This window comes from Trachinotus anak, unplaced genomic scaffold (assembly GCF_046630095.1).
Source record: "Trachinotus anak isolate AG129_WGS33_773 ecotype Australia unplaced genomic scaffold, CSIRO_AGI_Tana_v1 ptg000016l, whole genome shotgun sequence".
Lineage (NCBI taxonomy): Eukaryota > Metazoa > Chordata > Actinopteri > Carangiformes > Carangidae > Trachinotus > Trachinotus anak.
Genome location: NW_027273867.1, coordinates 20,705,902 through 20,727,770, shown reverse-complemented (window position 1 = coordinate 20,727,770; position 21,869 = coordinate 20,705,902). Strand labels below are relative to the sequence as shown.

General features: G+C 38.4%; 1 protein-coding gene across 3 annotated transcripts; it reads right to left on the bottom strand.

The window, feature by feature from the left end:
* Positions 1-9,818: 9,818 nt before the first annotated feature.
* On the bottom strand, positions 9,819-20,354 carry LOC139634369 (T-cell differentiation antigen CD6-like). Of its 3 annotated transcripts, XM_071500779.1 has the most exons (13): positions 20,174-20,354; positions 19,159-19,254; positions 16,918-17,193; positions 16,074-16,388; positions 14,858-15,172; positions 14,180-14,242; positions 13,829-13,969; positions 12,834-12,947; positions 12,487-12,609; positions 12,178-12,252; positions 11,688-11,861; positions 11,495-11,599; positions 11,202-11,406 (listed from the first exon to the last, which is right to left on the bottom strand). In XM_071500779.1, the coding sequence occupies exons 1-13, from the start codon at positions 20,223-20,225 to the stop codon at positions 11,339-11,341; spliced, it is 1,917 nt and encodes a 638-aa protein (XP_071356880.1). In that variant the 5' UTR covers positions 20,226-20,354; the 3' UTR covers positions 11,202-11,338. The 3 variants fall into 3 exon arrangements, with proteins under 3 accessions (XP_071356881.1, XP_071356880.1, XP_071356882.1); XM_071500780.1 differs by lacking the exon at positions 11,495-11,599 and having other exon boundaries at positions 9,819-11,406; XM_071500781.1 differs by lacking the exon at positions 12,487-12,609.
* Positions 20,355-21,869: the final 1,515 nt, after the last annotated feature.

Sequence of the window (21,869 nt, the reverse complement as noted above, 5' to 3'; positions counted from 1 at the left end):
CCTAAATCGTAGATGACCCTGGTTTAGAGCACCCTTCAAGCAAACATAATGTTATTCTCTATTTTTATCCATCTGACTTAAACTTTTACCATGTAATGCATCACAACTGGTTACAGGAAAATACAACACTGGTGCAAACATGCACATTATCTTTCAATGTGGCACAGTTCACATTGTCCCACACACACACTGTTTGTATCTGCAGGGTTTTGTTTCCATGCCTCCCTTGGACTGAAAACTCTTCCGCTGGGAACAGCACACTGCAATCAGGCCCGGTTTATGGCAGCCAATCTGCCTTTCACCGAAGACCAAGATTGATGACGCCTGTCCTGACTGACTGGTACGCAGAGAGGAATGGCACTGTCCAACATGCACCACACACTCATAAACCTCAGTCCATCTGGTCAGAGACAAACAAGGAAATGTGTCCATAAATTCTTAGTTGCTTGAGAAATCTGTATGTTGGACAAGTGAAGAAGAAAAAAAAACAATGTCATACTGTCAGTCTGGATGATCACACCGGTGGTGTTTAACTCAAATAGCTGGAAGCTGCTGCACCTCCTCGTATCCTTCAGGGATGTTGCCCTTTTGACCCACTGACCAGACTACTTACATTAACTAGACACAATGTATTCTCCCATGAATGCAGCGTTAACCACCACAGGCTCCCATTGACACTCAAACGGAAGTATTTTTACGGCCTCCAAGCACCACTGAACAAGTTTAAAGCAGCTTAATTGCAGCGTTGACCTGATTGGCAGCTACATGAATGTGTCTTGGTGGGGAAGAGGCCACAGACTGTTAACTGCAGCGAGGTGCTAAGAAGAAAAAAGGTTAATGAGCTAAACGCTGCACTGCCAGGCCAGCTTTCAAGTTGGGATTCATTTCTTTATACAGACTAATAAATGTGTCTTATGAGAAACCTGCAGTAGCCCAGAGGTGCAAAACACAACAACATGAACAACGTTAACAAAACAGAAAACAAGACAATGTTTCGGAAAATCAAGGTCTGGCCAGAGAAGCCATATGGAAGAATTCTAGTTTGACTTGAGTGCTTTCCAGTGGTGGTAGAAGTACTAAGATCTGTGACTTAGGTAAAAGCAGGAATGCCACAATGTAAAAATACTCCAATACAAGTCCTGCATTGAAATTCTACTTAAGTAAAAGCAAATATGATCAGTAAAATGTATTGTTATAAAGCATTTTCATGTTGTTGGGTATTTCAAAGACCCTGCACATCCATGATCATAACCCAGGGGTATTTTCTCTGATTTTGCATAATGAAACTGCACAACTCACTTGTGAATTTTGTTGCAGAACTAGTTACAACTTTATCATTTCTGCTAGTAAATGAAGTTTGGTGGCCTCAAGTACTGTGGATCCCAGAAGAGTTAAGTCCCAGAGAATTAAAACCTGAGCAGGTTCACTCAGCCACAGCAACTGCAAATGCCCGTGTGGATGTGCAGAGCCTTTCATATCATCATATCAATAATGCATATATTGTAAGTCAATCTTAAGTTTTGCATGTAAAATCAAAGTAACCAGTCATTACATCTGTCATTTAAATGTACAAAAGTACAATTACCCCTCAAATGTACTTAGGTACAGTACTTGAGTGAATGTACTTGGTTATTTGCCACAGCTGATTCTGTCACATCACAAACCAGGTTCGTTGTCACTACCTTTTCCTCTTTGGGAAGTGTTATTGTGTTTTCAGCTTTATTTCCTAATTTGTAAGTGTTTTTTAAAAGTGCACATAATTTGACATAATTCTCACCCTGTTGTAGACCCTGATATGTTCAACCAAAGTAAATGCATACATCCATTATGACAAAGTTGTTTTTTCAGTAATGTCTTGTTGTCTCTATAATATTGCCTTCTGTAATATTGCATAATGTTGTGTTTTCTCTTTTGTTTGTGTTTCATCCATTGTTATTGTGTTTGGCCTCTGAGAGCCACTGTAGAAACTGCTAATTATGACTGATTCTCTGATATTGATTTAATGTCTCCAGAGTTTTAATATACCAAAGATTGCAAACTTTACACAGCCAAACTATGAGATTCAAATGCTTGCCTGGTACAGTAGTAACAGGAAATGAGGTAATGAGGGCCTCTCTGGGAGTGCACAGCATGGAGAGTAATGCACTGACCCGTGGCAACCCAGACAGGTCCACTGAACTTTAAAGGTGAATTGGATCAGGGCCCCTGCCCAGCTGCTCAGCCAAAAACCTCCTGATGAGGGCTTAGCGGCGGCAGTGAAAGCAACCTAATGAGTAACGAGTAATCAACACTATTACCGGGCCTCGCCAGCGCACCCAAGCTTCAGCCCAGCAGGCTGTAATGTCGTTTACAGGCTGATTCACTGCAAAGGCGACTAATCAGTGGAGGGGAATACTGGTGAATTTAACGGCTTTAGTATAATTCTTTGCCAATGCTCGACCAAAGAAAAAAGGCTTTGATTAATGAGCTGAAGTGGAGTTTTCGCTCTGGTCTTTAACCATCTGGGACTCTACCTAAACTGATGACCTCACTGCATTTCAATGGCTGCAGTCCATCCTGGAACATGTCCGTGGCAATCAAAGAGCAGTGTCAATACAAAGGCCAAGTCAAGAGCAAAACCTTCAACCCAGAAACAAACAAATGATTTGTCCTTCCATGCGCAGATACACGGACACATAAAGTTAATCAGAAGAATCACAATCACTTCATGAAGTTAAAAGTGTGTTTTTTATTTTCAAGATGTAAGATTTGCTCCAAATAAACCTCAAGCCAAAATGCAGGCTACCACTTAACATTCTCAGAGAAGCTTCAGGAATCAGGTCGGGCCACAGAAATTCAAAATAAACAGACACAGTCTTCTGGAGCCTCCACCAAATCCAGGAAAAAAAATATACGAGGGTGCGAGAGGATATCAGAAACAACAGCTTGCCTTTTTTAAACTGTGCGATATACAATGAAGATGCCATTCAAATGTACAGGGAACCCATCCACACAGATCAGTACCTGCTCTGTGATTCTCAGCACTCACTAACCCTAACCCTAACAATTCATAAAGGGTTTAGAAGCTGTAATTAATGCTTAAGTCCTTTGTTAATGTTGTATGAATCAGTTAATAGTTTATGTAGTTTATGAAGATTATAATTATAACTAGAGCTGTAAATGTGACAAGTGGGTTTACAAGTAAAAGTCCCGCATTCAAAACCTCACTAAAACAGAAGTACAGGACTATTTTTAAGCTAAATGTATTCACAGTACAATAATAATAATAATAATAATAATAATAATAAGGAGATTTATGCACATAGCACTTGTCAAAGCTGGAGATTATGACCACGATTAAGACCACAAAGTGATATTTAAGTACAGTCCTTGATTAAATGCACTGAGTTATTTTCCATGACTGACCCTCAGCTCCACGTGGCTCATTGTGGTGCAGCTTCACAGTAATACAAGTCAGAGTCAGCCTCCGTCATGTTGTGCACCACCAGCTTGGTTGTCCCCTCTTCATTTTCATTTTAAGTGAAGGCTCCCCAGCAAAAGAAATTTGCTCCTATAGAACAAAAGCACCCTACAGCCATAAATCCAGTGGGTCGGGTCATGTGTGTATTTTTCATCAGGTGGTTGTGGTAACTTTTGTAACAGAAAATACAGTTTCAGTTTTCAAATTTACCAAACTCCTACACAGGTACCAACTACTGAGGTTGTAAAAACCGTAAGGTCACACCTGCTACATGACTAAATCATGGCTGCTCTCTCCAGGTGGAACATGGTTGAGTCCTGATCCCACTGCTCGTCCTTCTCACAGAAACGACCTGCTTCAGGTCAGGTGGGAACTGAGATACGTATGGTTGGAGACTTACTCCCCCGACTTGCTCCCCCGACACCATATAGGCTCAAATTAGCATCAAAATGATTTTGAGCTTGTAAAGAAATGTTTACTAATAATTCCAATGTTTGTAGTTGTAAATCAACTTTGTAAACCCGTGAAATAAATTCACATGAGAGATTTCAAGCTAGTGCATGTGAAAAAAGTTGTGGTTGTGTCAAAAAGACTGGTATTTGGTAAAAAAGAGACTGATCAAAACTGAAAAAAATGATCAATGGTGAGGCTGAACACTGTGAAAGAAGAAATGCTCTTGTGGATGTCTGTGTACAAATACAGAGCAGAAAACTGTCAAACTCAGCGCACAACTTTCCCAGTGTGACATTGAGAAGTACTAATTTTGATTGTCTCACTCTGTGGGAACTTCTGAGTGCAGAGTTGTACAGTTTTCTGCTCTGTATCAGTACACACATGTTGACAAAACCATTTCTTCCTTTACAGTGTCTTTGTTTAACCTCAATGATCACTGATCATTCGTTCATAGCCTCTTTTAACAAACAAATCTCTTCTTTACAACCACAACTTGTTCTCGCATGCACAAATTAGAATTTCTCATGCAGATTTATTTTACATGGTTTGAGAGGTTGATTTACAACTACAAATTTTGGAATTATTTGTGAACATCACTTTACAAGTTCAAAACCATTTTGACCCTAATTTGAGCCCATATTGGTTTGGGGTGGAGTCATGCACATGACTTACCATTTCTTGCTGGTTGTACACATACAGCAGAAAACTGTAAAACGCAGCCTTTAAAGTTCACACAGTGTGGGACACGAAAGTTACAAGTAGAATTTTGACCGTATATTTACACCTGAATAAGACTGGATAATGACAGTCCAATCACAGAGCAGTGTTCAGAGGGCAGATAGTTCTGTTGCTTTTATCTCCGCCGTAGATCCTGAAAGGTGTAGTAGATTTACAATATGGATGATGGCGCGGGATTATTTTGCAGTGGAGATGAAGGCAAAAGAAACACCGGACCTCTGACTGGACTCTGCTTTGTGATTGGACTTTCATTCTCTAACCAGATTAAGGTGTAAAAACAGGGTAAAAATTTGTACTTCTAAGTTCAGTGTCACACGTGGCACAAGTTTTACAGTTTTCTGCTCTGTATCTGTACACAGACATTCACAAAAGCACCTCTTTCACACTCTCTTCACGCGACCTCAGCACTGATATCGTTTGTTCACAGATTTTAATCTACACCACTTCATTTTAAAAAGACACAATTTGTAAACTGAAGACTACTAATGACATAAGTATAAATAAATAAATAAATAAATGCAGAAACAAATACATAAATGCAAAATTTTAAAAAAGGGCAATGAAAAAATGCTATTGCTGTATTTTTACATTTATTTATGAATTTCTACATTTATTTATATCTGTATTTATTTATACTTATGTCATTTTTGGTCCCTCATAGAGGAAAGTCTTATGGCAAGTAACAGCAGTAAAAACAGAACATTGAGTCAAAACGGCAGAAAGATACGACCAGCAACTTCCGGTCATGGATTTCACAATAAAGTATTTAGATTCTATCCAAAAAGATTGTCATATAATCCTTTTGCCAGCTCGCCCAGTCCTACTCAGTTTCCACCCTAAAGTTAAAACATATATTGAGCATAATTTTGCTGATATTAAAAGATTTCATACAGAAGTATTTTGATTGCTTTTACAGTAATTATTATAAACACACACTTGTAGAAAATAGTCATAGTTTCCCTTATACACTGATGTTTAATTTGTAAACATCACTTAGATGCAGAATAGAATCAGGTTACATAGAGAAATTAAGATTTTTATTTTAATAAATGACACATTTACACAACATGAGTACTGACATTCTTACGGACACACAGAGTAAACCAGCAAACACGAAGCAAGAGTCTAGAAACGCATCAGCCACAAATAAAATCCATAAACTTCAGCTGCAAATGAAGGAAGGTACAAAGTTCATAAACTGCAGCGAGAAGTGAAGGTAAAGGACCAACAGCAGCTGTGCCTGAAGCTCAAATGACTAAAATTATAACCACAACATTCAGAAATATACAGTTCATTCATTTGAAATCACTTTTGACTAAATAAAAAAAGACCTAAATGTCACATGTTACTCCTGTGCTCAAGGACATATATTTGGAAACATGCATCACTCTGTCCTAAAGCTAGAAATAAGACAATCCTCAAATCGGGCTTCTCCATCGACAACACAAGGGGCCCTGACTAAGTCTCAGTGGACGTATTCTCCATGAAATAATCAATTAAATGTCCTGAGTCATAAATGAAAATGTGGAATGCAGGAACTGCATCACTCTTTAACTGAATCTCCCACTTTAGAGCCACTGAATGTAAATGTTGAGCTAATACAGCACAAAAACATACTCTGGAAGTATCGACTTGCTCGCAAATGTCAGTCTGAATGTTGAAGGCTTGCGCTCATCAGTCAGGCTATTCGAGGTATAGCTGAAACTAAAGTTGAGCCACTAGGTGAAGTAAGTTATCTCACTAAACCCCATAATCTACAATAACTATAGACCCAACAGGTCTCATCCAGATTTTAAACTGAATATAAAGCTTAAGAGCTTTGAAACATTTACAGTTATACAAACATTTTATGGCCCATGGTACATTTTAAGGTTCTCCTCCCTTTGGTTTGTAACTGTGGGGGAGAGTTCTGCATGTTCATAAATATTGACCAGGCTGTTCTGGGCCACAAGACTGAGAAATGTGACCTCTTAAAGGGTTGGGTTCTCCTTTAAATGTACAATCACTGATTATAATATAGTGTTTCATCCTCAAAGCATCTGGTGCCGAAAATTAACAGACTAAGATTATAGAAATTAAAGTCATTATAGAAGCCTGGAGGGGACTTTATTCAAAATATCATGTAAACTTGAAAATGAAAAAGTAATGTTTCCACTCATATGCGTTTACACCGGATCTGATTTAATGAATATGAGCAAAACAGGAGAAGCAGAAACACATTCCATTTGAAAGTATTTAATCTTGTGCAGTCAGTCAGGTGTGGTTATATTTCTACAAGTGAATGAAAGTGTACATACAGGTCAAATTCTACCATATTACCCTGAACAAAGCAACAAACTATTTCAAATCAACATCAGCACATAAATACAGTCTCACACACAAATACATAATCGTGTGAGAACAAACCAAGGAGATTAGATGTACTACTTAACAACATAAATATGACTTGAGGAGATATAATGAAATAAAGTACTCACTAAATACACTCACAGAACAAAGGTGAAATGATGGAGGGAACCAGCTCGGCTGAAGGACTACAATAATTTATTGCTATTTTCCCAGCATCGTTTATTGTATTTTATTGTATTTATGAGCCAGCCATGTTTCTCTGTGAAAGCAAGATTCAAAATGGCCGAATCATTGGCTCCAGTCTGTTATATAAGAGTCATTCGACTGGTAGCAAGATATTGAGACGATATGGACATAATCCTCTATGGCAGTGTTACTGTAACCTGTAGGGGTGACGACATTAGAATACAGCAAGTGTGGTGTCCTGGTGTGGGAGGCAGGATTTACGTCTTCAGAGATGAAGAAAGCCTGTGGGTGCAGCGTTTGCAGTTTTTATGGTGGAGTTGATGATGGCACCAGTTGTGCTGGTGCAGGCAGAGCAGGCAGGATGTTTACTGCGATTGCAATAGCAAATTTCCTTGTTCGGTGTCAAGGCCTCACGCTAATCGATAGCAACTCAATGCCGCTCTGTACTTTCTGTAGCTGCAACGTGTCTGTCACGGCCCTGGTCATGAACTTGTTTTCTCCTTGTGTTCACCTGTGTGTCTTCGCCTCCCTGGTCTGTCTGTGTGTGTGCATGTGTTAGTGGGTGCATCTCAACACTTGTTTGCAATCTACTCATCACCTACAGTTCAAGTAGTCTGGTCTCCCTTTCACTCATCGCCAGATTGTTCAGCCAGTCAGCGTGGTAGTATCAGTATTAGTTTACCTGCGTTTTACTTGTGTATTTCTACATGTGCGTCATTCACTTTGTTTCTCCTCTGCCCCAGAACGTCAGTGTCAGATCTTCACTCCATTTCCCTCAAGCTGCTCCCTGCTAACCATCGCCACGATGCTGTCTCTACCATCTCTCTCCCTTCGCCCCACGCCCACCATCGCCCTCCGGATGCCCCCTACGACCTCGTCTCACCTGAAAAACCTCAAACCCAGAAACCATCCTTGCTTCCTCCTGTGTGGTAGCTGCTGTCACCTAGGAAAATGAGGCCCAGCGCACCAACACAGAGCCAGGCAATGGCCCACCTAATCACCTGTTTGTGCTTGGGGGTGTTCCTCAAAACTCACCTGCTATCCTGGTATTCACCGTCCCCCCGCAGCCATTAAACAACGTGTCTGGCGGCTCTCCATGTCCTGAAATACCAAAGCCTTTGTGTCAGTCTGCTCTTTCTGTGCCTGAAGTAAATCCTCTAATAAGTCAATTATATTTTCTGAGAGACTCTGCTGAACACAGTGATATAATTTTTTTTTTTTTTTTGTGGAGTCAAAAATGTAGGAGGTGCAGCGATTTAAAAAAAAAAAGCCCCTCTCTCTGTTTACCTCTGTATTTTCTGGTGTCAGTTGCATTTACAAGACAAAAGGTTATAATACGCCCTCTGAGCAGCTCTGCTTCTTCAAGGCAGCCTGAACTCAGTATCGGAAAGTGATGAGACGGGCCAGCCAGGCCAGAACCAGCTGTTAGCATGCTCACTTCATCAGAACAAAAGAAGTAATTGGGTTGCTTTCCACTGCTGGAGACAGCTCTTGGCGAGTAAAGGAATGAAACTGTTTAACTTGCAACAACTTTGAGTCAAACGTGAGGCTGAAAAATCTAGTTGGCTCTTGACTCCTCTAGTTGTTTTATTCTTATATTAAGTTTAACTGGATGATGACAAACCTTGAAACAGTCGTAAAAACAAGCTGCAGCAGCTGTAACTTCAGGTTCTGGTATGTTCTGTGCATCGTTTGCAGGCAGGTACAGTGATCTCCAGGCCTCCTGCACCAGAGTTCAAAAGTTTAAACTCGGTCAGGATCTGTTGTCTGGACACTTTAAGCAACTTATGGACTTATGGAGCCGTAATCCTTTGTGTGTAACTGATTTAATGAACAAAGAAAAAAACAGAGGGTCGATCTTCTAATCCCACAAATGCTACAGGCTACATGAAATACTGTTGTACTACATTTCATTCCCTTGATGTTAATCAGGACTGTAAATCCACAGATTTTAAGATTCTGACTTATCAATCTTTCAGAGCGGAATAAAACAAAAGCAAACTGTTCGAGGAGGATCTGTGATATATCATGCTGCATACTTTTAGATGGAATCTCTATTAAGTGGTGTGTGGGTTGGTCTGTGAGCGTGTGTGGTGTGTGTGTGTGCTGAATTCTCTGGCATGTGAAAGAGATTGAGTTTCATAAGGAGATCTGGTCGTTAATTCGCCTGTTTATCTCGATGCGGAGCTCTGGACTAAATTTTAGTGTGTAATATACGATTCTCTCAGACACGTTTCATCTTTGCCGACTTCTCCGTCCACGTCCTCTCTTTCGCTTCACCCCCTCTCCTCCCACCTCCCTTCACCCCAGCACACACTCATCCTCTTCCTTGCCAAATACTTTCCATTCAAAAAAAAAAAAACTCTATCCTGCTGGTTATCAGCGTAATGCATCATCACTCCCACCTCTCATGTTAACTGAGCTGAAGCTAATCCATGTTTATCTGTGCATTCACCACTGCTACCCCCCCCCCAACTAAGTTTTATAGCTGCTTTGAAGCAGTTTGTCATATTTACCTGTACAAAACAAGACATCACTTTGATTCAAGGCATTACTCTGGATCAGGAGGAAACCTTGATGCTCTGCAGCTGCTGCAGATGTAATGGACCAAGACGAGCCATGCCAGGTCCGGTTTCAGCCCGCACTGATGGTTTATTTTGGCTCCAGATCAGGATCCAGAGTTCCAGTCTCAAACATTTGCACAGTGTGTTGGTTTGACTTCTCCCTTCTCGCTCAGCACAAATAGGTATTTGTTACAAATTGTTACAGCCTGGAAAACATTTCTATGGGAAACACTATGTTTTCTTGTGTAGTTTACATAAAAAGGCCTCGCTCCAGTCAGGTACGCGAACCTTTAGTTATTTACAAGCTTGTAGTGCCACCTTGTGGTAGAACTCAATAGTTTGATTACAACTTTACAAATGCCCACATGTGGCAAATATAGCATATTTTTGAATACAATATATGGCCAAAAGTATTTGGACACACACTTTTGTGAACCTTTTGATCTGGGGTTGTTTTTTATATCGTGAAAGTGAAAGTAAAATGCTAACTCCTTAGCACATGACCTCATTTTGCAGGGTTCCTCCTAAATTACAAGAAATTCTGTTTTTTTAATCTTTTCACCCTTGCAATAAATAAATGGAAAAATCATTAAATTATCATTATTATTACAAATCCAGCGCTCACATATGGTTGTAATGTTTGTGTCTCCACATACCTTTGGCCATGTAGTGCACTTCAAAATTATAAAGATTCTTTTGGAACTCAATAGTTTGATTGTACCTTCAGCCATTAGCTATCATTAGCACATTATTTGAATATATACACTAGTATCACATAAAACTGCCATTTAAGCACATTAGTTAAATATAAAAAATCTAAAAGAAATAAAACGTAATCATTGTTGCTTCTACATTCATTCATACATTTGATTTCCTACCATCTCGGAATTCATTGCTTTTAATCCATTTTCATCTCAGTGTGCTCTGTAAATGAACTTGCAGAAACTTGCTTTAGATAACGTCATCAAAATAAAATTGCATTTGCAAGGACACTGCAGGTCCACTCTGCTTTTGCATATAATTTGCATTGCGTTTGATCATCATACCTGATCTGTTCTAAGATTTTCCAAAAAAAAAGAAAAAAAAGTCACTTGTCATCACTGACAAATGGCAACAAACTGCTCGTGGCACTGTATGACCTGCAGTATCTCAATCAAGTTTCTGAAACTGTACATTCAAGGTATATAATTGCTGCTCCAATTAAGCATTAATTTGGTGATTTGCTGATTAAAATAATATCTAGATATCTACACCAGATGTAGTTTGGGAGGGAACAGTTCTAAGACATCTCAGTTATGTGAAACCATCATTTTAACATTTAAATGAAAATTCATTGTTGATTAAAATTATGTTTTGTACACTATGTAACCTCGACATCTTAAGAACTTTCACTTTTCAACCGAGTATAACATAAAGGTGCAGGTGTCTTTTAACCTGCAAAATCTACATTCATGCACTCTGAGTGGTCACAGTCTGAAAACGTATTAGTTCTTAAATACATGATGAATGTACAGTGTCGTATTTCACTGCAGATGTCACAGTGTCAGTCCGGGGCTGTGTGACCTTGAGTGACCTCCACTGTCGGCTTTTAGGTGCCAAAGTCATCACATTCATCAGGGCTCACCGGTGAGTAGATGGGGCCGTCGTCTTCGTCACCTGATGATCAGACATCAACAAAGATAAGTTAACTCCTCATGAGTCTTATTTTAACATCTGCTGCTGAAACTTCTGTTGTGACATTTACTTGAACTCAGATCTGCTCGTCCATAGTTAAGTTGATTATTGCCGTTGACAAATCTTAAAGGATCAAAAGTACCCATGACATCAGATGACTGGCCCTCTCCTGGATCTGTAATTTATGAGAGTTCGTTTTTATAACCTTCTGCCAGCTGTGGCTTCATATAGACATGCGTGCTGAGTGAATGAATTCAACTGACCAGGAGTGACCACGACATAGCCGTTGTTTATGTTTTCGTAGCATTCCCCAGAGGAGGTGCTGGAGGTATCGAATGAGTCCACTGAGATCTTTGACACTCTGGCATATTGAGCATTTTGTGAGTCAACTTCGTATCTTGTCATGTCTCCTGCCTCTTCAGTCATGGGGTCAGGGACTGAAAAACAACAATGAAAAAGATGTGAAAAGGAAAAGCAAAGTAAATAATTTATGTCACTCACGAGATTTCCTTGTAAATAAAGGTTAGATGATATTAAAGATAAATGCTATTTGGTGGAGATACTGAATATTTCTGCTGCAGTAGTTCATGTTTTCTCAGCCACTAGTTCCAGCTGTAATCAACTCTGCCAGTGTTTGTGCCTTCATCTACCCTCTGATGATAACTGCCATCCACAGTACTTTACAACATGAATATATTTGTGTGTGTAACATCTTTGCCTCTGTTGCATCTTGCAACACTAACAGTGACTCACCTTCCTCAAAGAGGCTGTCAAGACCTGAAGGCTTCATCATCAAAGGGTTCTTGTCAGTTCTGTGCCGCTGAGAATCTACATTCATAATGATGCACAAGATGCAATATTTTAATCACTACCCATCCTGCAAACATTCAGTGCAAATAGCATCGTTACTGCACACACGCACACACACAGACATACACATACACAGCAGAGCAGCATCAACCGCAAAATGCGAAAGCAGCAAGAGAACATCTTAGGAGGCAAAGACGAAGAAACACACAAGGACGAATACAAATGCAGAGGAAATGAAAGAACGTATCTCACTCTTAAAGGTTGATAAAGGGACAGACGGGTCATTGCTTGGGTCATACTGCTCATAGTCTGTATCTACTGACGTGCTGTCAGCACTACTAAGCTGGGTCCAAAGATGCCTGGGGTTGGGGGGGACTTTTTGAGACAAACACAAAAAAATAAAAAAATAAATAAAACAACTTGATGAGATGACTTGCTGCACATTTCTTTCTCACCACTTTGTATGTATATAAATAAATATACTATATGTAGGGTATAAAGACAGAAAAGGCTACAAACATTAGTTTATAAGATACTAAATTCTACTCACACATTTAGTTTTGTATCTATTATGTTTTTGGAAATGTTCAACCACTGACCATCTGTCTGCGGGTTGGCAGTGACTTTGACGAGATCAACAGCGCCGGTGTAGTTGTTGTGATGATGTCCAGAGGAAGGTCGCGGGCTGTTGCGCGTCTGTTGGAGCAAGAAAGCTGTGGACATATAAAACAGGATATAAATGATTAACGTGACAGTTGAAGGTGTTATTGTGGTTTAAAATGCTGAAAATGAGTCTTGAGTCCAGCCGGGGATGTTTTGTTGCATAGAAATCAAAACCTGTGGCCTTTGTTCTCATGATGTTCTATGAATGTTGGTTCCTCAAATTAGGAGGCAGAAGAGAAAACAAGTTTTGAATATGCTGCCACTTCCTCCTTCTGGAACAATGCACAGAAGGATTTGAAATTGCCAAAGCTGGTTACTGTTGGTGAGTTACGTCAGTTCTTAAGGATCTGGAACAAACAGCAGAGCCCTCAATGTTCGGTTTTAAATGCATCCTTTATTTTAGATAGTTCACCTGTTTATCCAGTTTACCCAGATTTGTACTCCTTTATTGCATCTTAATTGGAGATTGTGTATACTTTGTAGTGTGTGTCTTTTTTCTTAGACTGTTTATGTTGTCTTGGCCAAGGGTAGCTTGAAAAAGAGATTTTTATCTGGTCATACTAAAGAGACGGGATCTAACTAGATTATTCAGTTGGAATAGAAACAGGACAGTCCTTAATTACTTAAGGATATAATATAAAACACATACAGTTACACACAGAGTCATGTGCTTAAACCTTTTTTTTTATATCAAAGAAAGGCAAATAATAATAAATTGAACTGAACTGATCTGAGTTGTGCACATACTAAAAGAACTTCCACTGTAATAGCACAACTTATCTGGAACTGAAGATGACTAATATGAAATATATATAAATCAGAAGATAACCTTTAAACAGATCATGGTTAGATAAAGACAGTTCAACTTATCCTTGAGACTGTGTGTGTGTGTGTGTGTGTGTGTGTGTCTGCTGAAGTGAGGAGCACCAACCGTGTCTCTTCCTGTAATGGCAGCAGAGCACAGTGTTTGTGATCAGAAAGACGAGGAGCAGAAGCGACAGACTCATGGTGATGAGAAGCTCCGGAGACGCTGAGAAGAACGGGTCAGCAGCGACTGTGGTTGTTGCACCTGCTGGGATGGACAGCCCGGAAAAAAACCACATCATTCATACTTTTTGCAAGTTGAATAAAGACTCACAGGGAAGTTTGTTACTGTGACTTTTAAAAGATACTTAGAAATATTATCTTCACTTGCTTTGCTCTATATTTCGATTAACATTTAGACGTACAACTTGACGCAGGCTGTGTCTTTTTTTAAAAAGATGAAAGCTTAAATATTTACCAGTCGTCCAGCTGGTTGTTACACTTGCATTTGCTGTGGTGGCTGTAAAGAGCCCGAGGGAACCTGCAGGACAAAAATAGTGTTTTTTGTTTGACATAACTTAGATGATAAATAAAGAGAACAAATTAAACAATCACAGTTTCACAATTATAAGCAGAATGAGCCCAATATTAAATTCCTATTTGACAACAAAATTTCAGTAAACATCGAACAATAAGTATGAAAATACCACAGGTTGCAAAATAAAACTTCACATAATTATTTAGGACACAAATACAAACGAGTTTACACCATAAAAAAGAGTAACACACTGTTAGAATATGGAAAATCACCAATATCTTCTTGACAAATGTATACATTTGTCAGTGATTCAGTTTCAGTGCAGTTTTAAAAACTTTACAGAAGATTTGTCTGTCTCGTTGATCAGCTGTGATCAATTACCTTTAACAAGATAAAATTACCTGTATCAAATGAATGAAACTCCTGTTATTTTAATTTTAGTTTTGTACATTTTATGGAATTAAAAGAAAATCTGATGCATGTATCATTTCAGCCCAACCTTACCTTTTCCAATGTGCTGCTCCCCCCTGATTTACTATGTCGAGACTAAATCATCAGCCAGCTCAACCCTAACACATTGTTTTTGGAAGAAATAAACACAAAAAATCTTTCACTCACCATTACAGATGACACCAGATGCTTTGGAGGATTTGCACAGGTGCTGTTTGTTTATTATTTCCTTGCACTGCCACAGAGTCTTATGAAGTGAATTACAACTATAGTAATACAGCGTCCCGTTGCTGTGGGCGAGAGGAGGATCAAACTGGGTGAACTTCTGCGGCTCGGCACTGCACTGCAGCATGGAGCACACCATGGAGGCCAAGTCTTTATTCCAACAGTTGTCGCACACCGTACCCCAGCTGCCATTACGGTGGACCTCCACTTTACCAGAGCAGCGGTCCAGACCTCCAGTCAGTCTGATTGCTTTCATCTCTGCACAGAGAAAATACAGAAAATACAAACTTCTTTTGGAACAAATTATTATCAAGTACATTATTCCCTTATGAGCCACAAAGAGGTTATTGATTTAACTCCTTATTCATGTCGTCACCATTGTGGACACGACAGTCATGTCCTGGATAGTTGGGGATTTAATCAACCTGAGTGTTATTTACAATTTACAGTTATAAACTACACAATGCCTTTATTTTATGGGGAAATCGCAGTAAATTTGATTAAATTTTGACCAAATAAAATGAATAAAAATGTTTTACACCAAAATTGTATAATTGAGCACTGGCAGGACCTCAGCTTTCAGCCACATTAGGTGACTATGTCAGTCAGGTGATCCACCACTTTGTTATGGTTTTAACTTTCTCAGCTCCAATTGTCACAACTGGATAGATTGCCAGAAAACTTTGTACATTTGTGGTCTCCAGAGGATGAATCTGTTTCCTCAGCTCGAAATTTTAATTTGTCCAATACTTTTTGTTTAAGGCCAAATACCTACAAAACTGGCTAATTTCCCATCAGCGTCAACTTTACTTTGTGTTTGTTATTAATTAGCAAATGTTAGCATGCTAACTAGCTACACCAAAATGACGAACATGGTAAAGATTAGCATGCTAACACTGTCACTGTGAACATGTTAGCTAGTATGTGGATATAAGCATTTAGCTCAAAGCAGCTCTACGCTTGCAGAGTTGTGAACGTGACTGCTCTTACTCTTGTTATGCTTTGTACCTTTTGTTACTCTAAACAAAATAATATGTCACATTAAAATGTTTTCTTTTTTGACACTCAATTTTCTTAAAGTATTTTATTTGTATTCATGTTTCAAGTCTGTGGTTTTCTTTTTTTTTTTCTGTATGTATGTTTTCTTTTAGACTGTGACCTGAGCATATGACACCAGCGTCCTCTTTGTGTCCACAGTCGTGCTCCCCCTGTGCAGCCGGACAGGCCCACAGGTTCCCCTCTTTGCCCGTGCAGTTCAGCTCATCCACGTGGATGGGTCCTCTGCCCGGGGGAAAGGAGCCACCCTGTCCTGTCACATTTAGGGCGTAACCACAGCCAAGCTGGGCGCACACCACGTTAGCATCCCTCAGGTCCCACTGGTCGTCACACACTGTGCCCCATCTGCCATCTCTCCACAGCTCCACCCGTCCTGCACAGCGGTCCGGCCCTCCTGCCAGCCGCACAGCCTGGTGGCCTGAGGACAACGTTAGCATGCTGTCAACTTAACTATATGTCACTGTTACAAGGGCAGAGAGTTAAATAGGTATAGTTCTCAACTTAATTGGAGAGTAAAAAAGAGAAGAGTAATAAAAACCTTCCATAGTGAGTAATTATATCCACCTATTTTCAGCCTCAGTTGAAAGGGCATTAAACCAATGTCTAATCCAGGGATGAACAAAAATAGATAATTCTGAAAATGATTTGCAAGTAACCTTTTATAAAATTTGAACATTTTATAACATTTGAATTCACAAGTAAAGGAAAAGTAAAAGGGAAATAAAAGTTTATCAATTTGACTGCTCCTGTGTTTCCTTATTGTCTCTGCCCACTCTGATTTTATTTTTATTCAGTGCGGTCGGGCAAAGATGGGAAGTGGAACTGGAACTGCCCAGTCTTGTAGATGGACCTTAGACAAGAATATACTGTATACATACATACTATAAGTAGTGTATATACTAGATCATTTTGTACATAAGTATGACAGATATTAGAGACAAGCTTACCACAAACCGCTGTAATCACAGCACAGTTACTTTCCACACTCTGTGAGCAGTTCTGCAATCGACCATCTTTGTACAAACAGCCGTGAAAGCAGTTGGTTTTATAAGTTGAGTTGGCCTTATTCACAGAATAGACACTGCCACAGTCAAGATCCTGACAGATCTGTTCAACCAACGCATCTGCGGAGTCTAATGAGAGTGGCACCACTTCACTGCTGTTTCCAGGTAGCCTGAGAGTCCACTCACATTTACCAGCAAGCTGGTGAACGTAAGGGTCACCTGAGGACAGACAGAAACAGGCACGTAGAAGGTTTAGACTCTGGATCTCTAATTCTGGTCTGATTTGATAGTTTATTGATAGTTTGATGATAGTTTATTGAGTTTACGCAGCCGATGAGGAATTTTTAGTTCAGCACTTACAATTAAAGTTATTCTGGTTTTGTGTGTCAGATGTTTTCAGTTATTGATTCTGTAAAGTTGTTTCTATTCTACATTTTTCTCATCACAACAACAATCCCACGAAAAGACCAAAGTCAACAATGTATTAATCTATCGCTCAATACTTGCCAATTTTAATCCCCTGTCTGTGGCTCTAGACCCCAAATCCATTGCACTTTGCTAGAGACTTAAATCTTTTAAATCTGGTCACAAATACATAGTTTCAATTTTTAAAAAGGCTCATTAATGTCCTGTAACAGCTTTTAGCAAACTTTACTCGAACAGGAGGAAACGGTGGATTTTTAGGGGACTATTTTAAAAGGTGGATTAATACACATTCGGTGCTGTAACGAGTATTTACAGCACCAGTGTGGTTTATGTGGGACCGATTCGAATGAAAGCATCAACACATGCTGCATCATCAAACGCATGTGGTGATCATGTATTACGCCTTTGAGGAGCAACCACTTGACCAAATGTGTGTGAATTAGAGCAGTGTGGGTGAAACATGCAGGAGACCACATCTTCAGTTTATCATTTAGCAAGTGTGATCACATTTATTCATTTATTTGTTTGTTGGTTTGTTTATTTGACAGGGACAATGCATGAAAAAACGCTTAAAATATCTCCTTTAAACATGCCCGATTTGAACAAAAATGCTACATGTAACGCTTGTTTAGGAGAAATCGGTTTTCCGTATGAATATGACACGTGTGTAAACCTCAAACAAGATATGAATGAGAAAAACAAATATAATAAATAATAAACAAAGCTAAACAAGAGCCACTACAACTTCACTTAAAATCTTAGCTCCAACTAAAGCATCTGAATATTTCTTTTGAAACATGCTGCCAACTTTACAACAAATTTTGTCAAAATTTTGAACAGAAAATAACCCTACACACATTCATCCATGAAAAATGTATGAAGTCAATTACTGATTTGAACACATTTAAAGTAAAATAGGAGACAGCACAAGCTCCTACCATTTCACTTACAATTTAACAACCATTCTGAAATTTTAAAATGTAACAGTCTGGTTTATGTGCTGTTGAACTCCAAGGTTGTACTGAGTGACTAAACCTGGTTATTTCAAACACACTGTTTACCATTTGCTTTATGTATTCAGATTGTATGAATTTGTGAGTGTGTATTCTAAGAAATTTTCTAAAAATGTAATTTTCAATTGCATTGCGCTTAACATATTTCACAATATTTTAAGGGTTAATACACATGTCATAAAACCAAAAAATCCCTGGTGGAATCTTTTTTCCTGGTTCTGTCTATACTGTTAACCCTATGATTAATGATATTTTTCCTTTTTACTATATTTATAGTAATCTTTCAATTTCTCAGCCCTGATTCTCTATGTAAATTCAAGTTAGAATGTGATTTATTTTCTTATTTCAATAAGCACTGTTACTTTGGTAATTTACATTTCTGCGATTCTGAATGTTAATGTATTGGAGATGCTTCTGGGACAAAAGTGTGTTGCTGAGGATGCAGTTAAAGGCGTAGCTACAAAGAAACAGACAGCAACAAAGGTCCCTTGCAGAGTCTGCGTGGGAGAGTTGCTCTGCAATTGTCACTGTTAAATTTGCACCTGCAAAATTCACCAAGACGTGTTTCACAAGCAGGTCAGCCCACATCCTGTGACAATAACAGCAAGAATATTCATACATCCTTGGCATATAGTGTTGAACCTGATTCTGGACAAAAAGTGAGCTATGAGGTTCTGGTGTAACTGTGTGTTAGAGAGAGAAAGAGAGTGAGACTATTCAAAATAAGAAAAAAGATCTGACTCACTGTTGAATTCCTCTTGTATTATTCCTTGTGTATTATTTCCCACTGCTTTCACTGGGACATCAGTTGGGTGTGTTTGAGTGGATGAGTTTTGCAAAGCTGAAATAAAGAGGGGAACAGACTCATTACTTTCACTGGCTGGAACAGTGTTAGCTCGACCTGAATGGGCCTATACAGGCTACTCACCAACACACCACATCAAACATTTTGAAGGGTAACAGCTTGACCAAGTGTGTGTGGATGGAGTACAGCGTTGTTGAAACATGATGAGAAATTACACCTTCTGCCACGTGCAATTTTTCCAATTCTACACTTACTTACTTTTCGGCATTAGGATACATGATTGGCCTCTGTCTACCTTTTCAACCACGTTTACAACTCACTTCTGCCTATTTCTCCCTGTTTTCAACAATTCAATTACTTTTAAACTCCACATTTCCTTCAAGGAAAATGTTTTTCAAATTAAAATGGTGCATTTGTAAACTTAGAACCTACAAAAACAAAAATAAGAGCCGGTATAACTGGACCACAGGATATTCAAGTTTTACCTTAAGAAGCTACTGAAGTATTTCATCTAAAATACACTGACAGCTCTACAGTACTTTTGTCTGGGTTATATTGTGCATAGAAAATAATTATATCCTTCAGTAACAGTGTGTTACTTTATCCATATTAAATTTGTTCGTTAAGTACTTTTCTTACAGTAAATAAAAGTGTAAAAAAAAACATCAGTATTTACAATGTCACATTACTGACAACAATAATTTAATATCTTTTCACTTGTTTATAATTTCAATTCAAAAATTATCATGATAGTCAAACTGAATCCACTGTAAATGAGAACCACTAATTGTGTTAAATCATTTGAAAAATAGCATTAACACAGGTAACTTCATGCAATTACAAAAATACATAATTGTCTTAGTTACAACTCATATCAATAAAACTAAAGTTCATGTCTCTTTGTGAATAACTTTTAAATAAAAGGTTTATGAATGTATAAAACTGTTAACATTACCTTGACAAAGACAGCTCAGTTGGACAATTAAAATATATTCCACCAGCTTCATGTTGCTCACAGAGAGAGTTAGAGAGCGTTTGTTGCTTCTGTTCAAAGCTGAAACTCAAACTGAGCCCGTCTGCAAAAGTGAGTGTTTCTCTTCAGTTCCCTTTACAGTCTGCTGGCATACCTTCCCATTTACAGCACCAGTGTTTGATGGCAGGAAGTGATACAAACAGTATCAGTCACCCCATTCATGATGCAGAAACCTTCCCCATTAAATAGAATTATCAACTCAGCCCATTAATTATTTTATTACATCAGAAACACAGTATACTAACAATTTAATCTGTACTGCAAATTAAGATGTGTAATATTATCGCCTTGGTAACTTTAGCACCAAAGACCTTTGTATTTCAGTAAATCAACACTGTGTAAAGATTGAATACCTAAAAATATCAAATCGCATGGAAACATAATTTATGCTGTGATGCATTACAATGCTTTTAAATTGCTGCTATAAAATGACCCAATTACTCACAAAGCACTTGATTTTATAAGATATGAATCCTATTACATAGAATAATACAATATAAAATTATAAATAATAATATATAAATACAATCATTTCTCCTGTTAACAGTGTAATCATATTGCATTATTACTGAGTTCTATGACGAGGTCTGTTCAGGTCATCAGCCTGGTGACCTGATTCTGTCTTTAACCAGTTGAGGGCGACATTAGCCCATGTCTAGAGTGGATCATCTTCTAACAAAATGGTTTCAGGAAAATTGATTATGTTGTGAACAGGTTTGTTTAATTTGGACCATGAATACTCTGCATTTATAAATACAAATAGTCAACTATAAAGAATTGGGCAGTTTTATTTGCTTAAAATATCCAGTTTACTTTGTCTGGAAATGTATGGGTTTTAGCCTCCTGGGGTTAGATGACATTCTACAAAATATAAAAATAAAATATGTTGTATTTTAAGATCAAGACAGAGAAGATTCATTACCTATCATGTTTTCAATAGCTGTGTAAAGAAAACTTTGAAACAGCATTTGGAGCATGTTTTTTTTAGGACAATTGGACAGTTGAATAAATTAAATATGGAATTGATTATCAATTGAATCCAATTGATAATCCAGTAGGTGTATGCTCCAAATTCCCAAAGTGGGATGTTAGTGGGAATAATATCGTCAGTACTGCTGACTAAAGTCATTATATTCATTATTGTTTTTATATATAAATATTTATATATATTTATATGTGGAATTGTTTTTTTTTTAACATATGAATATAATGTGAAACAGTTCTCCACACAAACTTATTTACATCACGTCAAAGTTTTCCACACGAACATGTTGACAGCTTTGTTTACGTCCGACTGCCGGAGCACGCGCTCAACTCAACTCGGCTTCCTATTGGCTGTCCTGTCCCGCAGCCCCGCCCACCGGCGGCCGCCCGGAAATACAACCAACTAAAAGCCAAAAAAAAAAAGAAGAAGAAAAAAAAAAGTTTATATAAGATTTATGTTATTTCTGTACATTTTCTAGCAGCAAGAAAGATTTATTAAAACTTAAACCAAACATGTGATTTAAGCAGACTGAATTCACCCTCACAAAACCACCTGCTTAGTTGTCAGTTTAAAGCGAGGTCACAGCGAAAATAAGGCAGTTGAAACTAAAACAAAGGGGATTCATTTGAAATA